General features: G+C 39.3%; 1 protein-coding gene across 1 annotated transcript; it reads left to right on the plus strand.

Moving 5' to 3' along the window:
- Positions 1-317: 317 nt before the first annotated feature.
- LOC146562896 (monocarboxylate transporter 13) lies at positions 318-6748 on the plus strand. Its single transcript, XM_085295133.1, has 5 exons — positions 318-455; positions 1687-1917; positions 1993-2136; positions 2568-3350; positions 4619-6748. The coding sequence occupies exons 2-5, from the start codon at positions 1716-1718 to the stop codon at positions 4819-4821; spliced, it is 1332 nt and encodes a 443-aa protein (XP_085151259.1). The 5' UTR covers positions 318-455; positions 1687-1715; the 3' UTR covers positions 4822-6748.
- The last annotated feature ends 1360 nt before the right edge of the window (positions 6749-8108 follow it).

An 8108-nucleotide genomic window follows, 5' to 3' on the forward strand; every position in this document is an offset into this window, starting at 1 on the left:
TTTACAAAGGAACCTTGCATGTAGCTTTCCACGGTAAATATGAATCGCTCTTTACATGTCTAATTGCTTTTTACTTGCTAATTCAAAAGCAACAGATAATACAACATATATGGAAATTGATATTTTATTTTGAAATCCGGATGACGACGTTTGAGCTGTGACTTCGTACTCGCTAATGATGGTAGGCGGACTTACGTGTTTAAAGCGGACGTTAAAGGTTGTGAGCTGTCGTGGTTTTGATAACTGCGAAGAAATCTTTAAAGTTGAATGGCACACATCCCAACGGTAACCTCTTTCTGTCCTCTCAGTCACCACAAACGTCCAAATGAGAGTGCACTTTAATTCCGAGGAGAGCTGGATTTCACAGCGCAGATGCGACTTCACCACACTACATAAGCCGGTATGTTAGCAGCAGATATTCCGAGAAGACCCGGGGAAGGACGTTAGCTTGGCAGGTGATTTTCCACTTTTTTCTGTTTATGTCAATACCTTTAACGTAAAGGAGACGCAGTGAGTGTACCAGCCTTGTAGACAATAAGACAAATGATGCTGATCGAACATTATTTTAAATGTTTAGTCCGCTCATTGGGAGCTAAGCTTGTGAAACCCGGCTGCAAATGTTAGAAATGTTAATGTTAGAAATAAATATTTTTTAAAAACAACAACAACAACAATAGGGATGATACAATTTTAACATTTAAATACCTCTAAAAAGACTCTTTAACAAGCGTGAGGCATATAAACTTATAATAATTTGAAATGTAAGATAAGCATATTCGCAAAACAAAAACATGAGCATGTTCCTGTCTGTGTACGTTTTATAGAATAATTATTAGCAGTTATTGCAGTTATTATAGCCACAGCTTTTACAAGAACACTAATGTATATTTAATAAAATTAATATGAACAATATTCTCACTCTCGGATTTTCCTCCTCAGATAAAGATGATGCAATTAAATGTAACAAAAGTTTTAATACGCAAGACTTAAATACCCTCCTGCACATACCATTAATATTTAATATAAAATGAGCTCAAATTTCAACAGCACAAAGTGCTATCAGTTTGAAAAATATCAGTTTAAATAAATATCATATCAAACTCAGAAAAACCTCTGCTTTGAAGATGGACTTTTTTTGTTTTCTGTGAAGCATAATCGGCATCGAGTCACCCTTTTTTACCCACATCTCCGCATCAGCATACAGGGAAGGAGGTTCATTTATGTCAGCAACAGACTCTCCAGTTTGAAGGTTGTCCTGTTTGTTTGCGTTAACAAGCAGATTCCTCATCTGAATACGCCACTGTGCCAAAAACATTTGATTTGCCAATATTATCTTGATAAACTGGCAAAATCACAAGTGAAGCGCACAACAGGTCACCAACTGCTGTTTCTCTAACAAAATACATTAGAAAAACAAGCAGAAAAGTCCTTCACAGCAACAGTTTCTGCATGATACCTGCTTTTTAGCTTAAAATGTAGGAATTCTTTTTCTTAAGTAAAAGTCATAATCCAACTTAATACATAGTAGCCTACAGCGAGAAGAGACAAGAGCTTTCAGAGGGGGTTGTGCCACCCCATACACTCCCTTTAGACACGCCCCTGTGTAGTCACTCATACAGTTGTATAGTTTTTCACTTCTGAGAAGTTTCTGATCGCCGCCGTAACTGGAGATTTTTTCATCCGCAGGAAAAAAGCCTGCAGATAATTTTTAAAAGATGAAGTCCAGAAAAGTTGAACCCCCCGACGGTGGGTATGGCTGGGTGGTGGTCATGTCAGCCTTCTTCACCATGGGCCTTACTGCTGCTGTTCTCAAAAACTTTGGACACTTCTTCATTGAAATCCAGAATCACTTCGGAGTACAGGCCAGCACCACCTCTTGGGTGACCTCCACAACAATTGCTATGCTTCATCTAGGAGGTAAATAAGTGGTTTTCAATCTGTTGTTTTTAAACCAAAGGCGTTTTCGTAGAGCCATTGTTATTCTCTCTGCAGCTCCAGCAGCCAGTGCGATGACCTTACAGTTTTCTCAGAGAGTAGTCATCATGCTTGGAGGCTTGCTGGCTACCTTAGGAATGGTGCTGGCTTCACTGGACCTCAGTTTGCCCTGGCTCTACCTCACCATGGGCATCCTGCAAGGTAGCACACCCGGGACATACTCTAAATCCTACAAAGCAAATTGAACCATTTTGAGGGTTTGAATGAAAAAACTAACCTTGTAAACTGATTTTTAGGGCAGAAAAGAAAAGTATCACTGCTACTAAAAGTTCAATATTTTGTGATTTTTGAGGATAATCGTCACGTTCCATTTCATGTTAAGAAACATGTTTTTCCACCAGCAGCACTACTACTACAATTGCAATGGACTCTTTTAATGTTTGCATTTTGAAACAGACAAAACAGCATGAAATGGTATGCAAAGACTTACAGTGACACACACATGTCCTTAGAAGTGACGCGCTACAATTAAAACGAATCTGGGACATGTAAGTAATGCTAATACTGGCAGACCTGAGTCTTGTAAAAAAAAATAGTGGGTGGTTAATAATTTTCATCATCTCTATTTCCAGGAACAGGTCTTTCCTTCTCCTGGATCTCTGCCAACAGCATGGTGAGCCACTACTTTGTACGATGGCGTCCCATTGCCTTTGCCATCGCCAGTTCAGGTGAATGCGTCTTTGCTGTTATGTTCAGTCCGTTCTTCAAGTGGCTCATTGACACCTACAGCTGGCGGGATGCTTTGCTCATCATTGGAGGCCTTCAGCTGAACCTGTGTGTGTGTGGTGCACTCATGAGACCCCTGAAGAAGACCACGAGACCTGCACAGGACACCAAAGACAGTCTAGAGGGAGATGCAACCACACTCCTAGCCAAGAGAAGGACATTCTTCCAGTGCTTCCTCATGAGAAAACCTGAATTTTTTCTGTACATCCTGTTTGCAATATTTTCAGCTGCAGGGTTTTTCATCCCACCTCTTTTTCTGGTCCCCTTTGCTAGCAGCCTGGGTATGGATAAGTACTGGCCTGCTATGATTCTTTCTGTTCTGGCTTCAGCTGACCTGGCAGGGAGGCTGATTTGTGGGTGGATCGCCAACATGAGGCTGGTAAGAAACCTGCAACTGCTCACCATGGTGGCCACTCTCCTTGGCGTGGTGCTCCTGCTGCTGCCCATCAGCCAAAACTACTGGGCCATTCTGGTGTTCGCCTCACTCTACGGCTTCCTGTTTGGCTGTGTGGTGGCCATTCACGTCACAGCTATTGTGGACATTGTAACCCTGGAGTGTTTCGACAGTGGACTCGGGCTCTTTATGCTTTTAAGGAGCATTGGAGGTTTCACTGGTCCACCTGCTGCAGGTAATGCGGATTATCAATTATGTTTTTTGTTATTTGTTATGGAACTACAAATGTCGCAAAACAATTTTCTGAATGAGGATCATTTAGTGCTTTTTTATTTCACGTTTTGACTTTGATGAATTTTACTGCAGTTTATTAAAACCATCTTTGAGATCATGTGCACCAGGCCAGTGAAACTGCCCTTTCCATCAGGGTACAGACATTTAACTCATTTAATCCCTGAGATAGCTTAATATAACAAAAAAAATGCAATCTCAACAGTATCTCTTAGTTTCTCTTATCAATAAAGACCTGCTGCTGTGGTAAATAAATGAAAACATGGCTCTTTGGGCTTAAATTCTGAGACGTATATGTGTAAATAAAAAACTTAGTTACTTTGGTCAAGTATAACTGGCCATAAAGGGGAGGTCTTTATCTATTGGAAATATGTAAACTGAATGAAAATAGAGTTAAAAGTCCAAAATTGATGTCTTAATTCTCATTTTACAAAGCCATCCAGTGGATCAGATTGGAGTCTTCACCAGTCTGATTCAGATTCTGGAAAAGACTGACTTTAATATGAAATGTTGATACTTTTTGCTAAAGATAGAAATGCACTCAAGTTTAAATATAGTAGAAAAGTGCTATATAAGAACTAGTTCATATGAAGATAAAGCCTGACACACAATTTCATTTCAGCTTAGTTCAATGAAATTAAATTTTATTTGTATAGTTATTAAGATAAGATAAGATAAGATAAGATAAGATAAGATAAGATAAGATGACCTTTATTAGTCCCACAGGTGGGAAATTTGTTTCGTTACAGCAAAAGTCCAAAGTTATGTAGCAGAAATGATATAAATTCAGGGTGCAGGTTTTGCTGACATAAAAGCGGCACTAGCTCCTTTACCTTTGAAGTAAACCTAAACATTTTGACAATTATGTGTGTCGGAGCTGCTGCTGTGCATAGCTGTGATCTCATGGCTCCAGGTGCACTCAGCAGTTTGTTAGCCACATCTAGCAGATGTGAACTGTTCAGTTAAACATTACAGAGCAGATACAAAAAAATTTAAATTTTTTATGGTCATTAAATATTTAAATCTGACGTGACATGATCTTGTTGGCTTTTATGTCAAATAATAAGACTGCTTGTTAGAAGTCATCAAAGAACAAAACCTCTTTTACAGTAAATGTCTCAAACATTTCTCTGCATGAACACATACCCGTGTTCATTTATTCATCAGCACTGGTGGTGTGATGTTTCTTCTTGTCCTGGATTACTTGTGCAGGCTGGCTGGTGGATCACACAAACAACTACAGCGTCGCCTTCTACCTCTCGGGCGTCTGCCTGATTGTGTCCACAGTGTTTGTCGTCCTGGTCGACCGCCTGGTTCATAAGAGGAGAGAAGCAGCAGAGCCTCAAGTTTATTGTGCCATCGACCAGCAGGAGGATTGGGAAACGGCAAAAGCCGAGTCAGACACTGTTACATAAAGGGAGAACCCAGCAGAGTTGTGGGGTGCATACTGTTTTTTAGGGGCACATACTGATATCAGCGGATATTTTTTCATGTATTTTTATAAATAATCTATATTCACAGATAGTGATGTAGGAAGGTAACTGCATCACCTGGAAATTTCATTTCACTAGAATAACCAAGCATGGAATCCTCTATTATAGGATCCTAACAGATAAGTGTGGCATACTTGAACACAAACACAAAGAAACTTAGCTTTTTTTAATTATTTATTCAAAATAGAAAATTAGTACTTATGTGTAGAGAAAGCACCATCAGAAGCAGCACTCTTCTTCTTCCCGTCTGTTGTATCAGCTTTTCTTCTGTGCAGAATAGTTTCAGTTTCAGGATGTTTTAGTGTTGGGGTTTTTGTGTGTTCTGCCTGTTTTGAGATATTCGTTGGTGTTCCTGTTCAGAAATCTGCTTGCAGTTAAACTGATGGCCTTGCATCAGACTACTTGATATGATGGGGTTTTCAGCTCAGTCAGCAGAGTCAGTGTGACAACAAAGGATCCGCCAAAAACAACACTTTCACTTAATTTTCACTTGTTTGCTTCTCAGTGAGTATGTGTCGAAGCTCGTTTCCACCACTGACATAAAGCATTTATTGACAGGTAGATTTCACGGTAGATATCGCAAAATTCTGACAGACTAACTCAAACTTCTGTGTAAGGCAAACTTTTGAGATAATAATCCCAAACTTTGGGGTGATTTTTCAGTGTTGCTTCTCCTGTGAAGCAGTCTTACAATCCTGCTGTTCACAGCTAAACACGTGTTGCACGTTCACTGGCAGACTAGTTTAACTCTATTTTACTAACACACCTTTTTTGCAGTCTAACAGTTGAAAGAGTTAACTGCAGATACTGTGATCGATTGCAGATAATTTGGCTTACTGGTTGTGCCACAATTTTCTCCAGCTAAACAAAAACAAAACTGAGGTAATAGTCTTTGGCGCCAAAGAAAAACGATTACAGGTCACCAGAGAACTTCAATCTATACATCTAAAAACCACAAACCAGGCGAGAAATTTGGGTGTAGTGATGGATGCAGACCTAAACTTAGAAAAACACATTAAGACAATAACAAAGTCAGCTTACTATCACCTCAAGAATATATCAAGGATAAAAGATCTGATGTCTCAACAGGACCTGGAAAAACTAGTCCATGCATTCATCTTTAGTAGGCTTGATTACTGTAACAGCATCTTTACAGGTCTACCTAAAAAATCAGTCAGACAACTACAGCTCATTCAGAACTCTGCTGCTCGAGTCCTCACTAAGACCAAAAAAGTGGACCACATCAGTCCAGCTCTGAGGTCCTTACACTGGCTGCCTGTCCGTCAGAGGATAGACTTTAAAGTTCTGATGCTGGTCTATAAAGCTCTGAATGGTTTAGGACCAAAATACATCAATGACCTCCTGACCCAGTATGAACCATCCAGATCCCTCAGGTCATCTGGATCCGGTCTTTTATCAGTTCCCAGAGTCAGAACCAGACACGGAGAAGCTGCATTCAGCTTTTATGCTCCTTATATCTGGAACAAACTCCCAGAAAGCCTCAGATCAGCTGAAACACTCAGTTTATTTAAATCCAGGTTGAAGACTCACCTATTCTCAGCTGCATTTGAATAAAGCACCAAATCCACACTTTAAGCTTAAATTTCAAAACTTACATTTAACTACTGATTTTATCTACTGTTCTGATTTTATCTGTTTTGATTTTATATACTGTTTTGTTTGTTTGTTTGTTTGTTTGTTTGTTAATTAGTTAGTTAGTTTATTTGCTTGTTTTAATCTATTTTAAATCATGCTTTTTATTTGTTCTTGTTTCTAATGTCTCTGTAAAGCACTTTGAATCACCTTGTTGTTGAATTGTGCTATACAAATAAACTTGCCTTGCCTTGCCTTGCCTTACAGTGGAATGACTTCTTAATGTACTTCATTCTTTGACCTGAAAGCCTTTGTCAGTTATTTAGATGTCACACCCCAAACAGCTTCTGGTTGTTGGCACCTCATCTGAAGCTGCTTATTTAAATTTTATGCACTTGAAGAAGTGAGATAAATGTAGAGAAGTCTCTGCATTTTCCATATGATTGATCTGCTATTATAAAAATGAGTACAAAATAACTGCTTTGCCATTTGTAGAGCAAATGAGTGGTTACTCTACAGACAAAAAAATCCAGCTATTTCCAGGGTAAAGTGCCTATGTCTGAACACTTCATGCAGGGTAGTCTTTGTGGGCTTGAATGCCAGGAAAGCAGTTTGATTTGTTAAATGTTTAGTTTTCTGCCAGCAGATAGGTGATTTGACCTAGTTAAACAGGTTTTGTATGCCCTGTGTGAGATGACCTGGTGAATTTATTCCCGTGCTTTTCAGGTCTCATTAGGCTTTATTCTTCTGTGTTCAATCAGAGAAATGAACCAGCTTATTACTCGAATCCCTTAACAGATTTTAAGACACACCAGGGAACAGATATCACAAAAAGGAGCTGTATTGTTTCAGCTTGAACTTTTGTGCAGTCACACATTTTGTAATCAGAATTGTATAACCCATCGTTAATGGGCTGCAAACTTGTGACACTATAATTATCCAAAGTTAGCCCGGAGGACCACGTCATCTGAGTAAAAATAAATACTTTGGTCTTTAAAAATAAAACAAGCGGAATTACCAAACTGAAACACTGCAGCTGTACGTCTGTAGCAGATGTGAGGCAGGTCTTCATCTGCAGAAGTGACTGAAAGTAGTTCCAGCAGAGTTTAAATAACAAGGCTGATGATGTCCTGAGGAACTCATTCCCAAAATTCATCTGTTTCTTGGAGGGGGGGTGGCTGCTGAAGCAAATCTCATATGGTACCAAATTAGCCTTTATAATTCCAATAACTACCTCAAGCAGTATATTATTTAGTTAACATTACACAAGCAGGAGTAAACTGTATATATGCTGGATGGGTTAATACCGTAGACTTTAGATTCTTCCTTTTAGCAATAAGAATGAATAGTTTTTATGGGGGGAGTGCTACACTAGAGTCCCCATCTTTATCAGGTGACCCAGGAAAGCGGTGTGGCTCAGTGAAATGCTTTTAAGAGGAAGAATCTATTTTAAGAGGAAAAATAATTACATCAGTCATAATTGTTGGTTTTTGGACCTTTAATGCAGTTGAAAATGTTATAATCGTGGCGATCATGGCTCAAGAGTTGGGAGTTCGCCTTGTAATCGGAAGGTTGCCGATTCGAGCCCCGGCTTGGACAGTCTCGGTCGTTGTGTC

The sequence above is a fragment of the Mchenga conophoros genome, linkage group LG12 (assembly GCF_057382185.1).
Source record: "Mchenga conophoros isolate Kocher_MC1m ecotype Shallow Benthic linkage group LG12, M_conophoros_male_GT1.1, whole genome shotgun sequence".
Lineage (NCBI taxonomy): Eukaryota > Metazoa > Chordata > Actinopteri > Cichliformes > Cichlidae > Mchenga > Mchenga conophoros.

Coding starts and splice junctions, on each gene's coding strand:
- LOC146562896 (XM_085295133.1), top strand. CDS start 1,716: ATGAAGTCCAGAAAAGTTGAACCCCCCGACGGTGGGTATGGCTGGGTG. Junction 1,918..1,992: donor TGCTATGCTTCATCTAGGAG/GTAAATAAGTGG, acceptor TTCTCTCTGCAG/CTCCAGCAGCCAGTGCGATG. Junction 2,137..2,567: donor CACCATGGGCATCCTGCAAG/GTAGCACACCCG, acceptor CTCTATTTCCAG/GAACAGGTCTTTCCTTCTCC.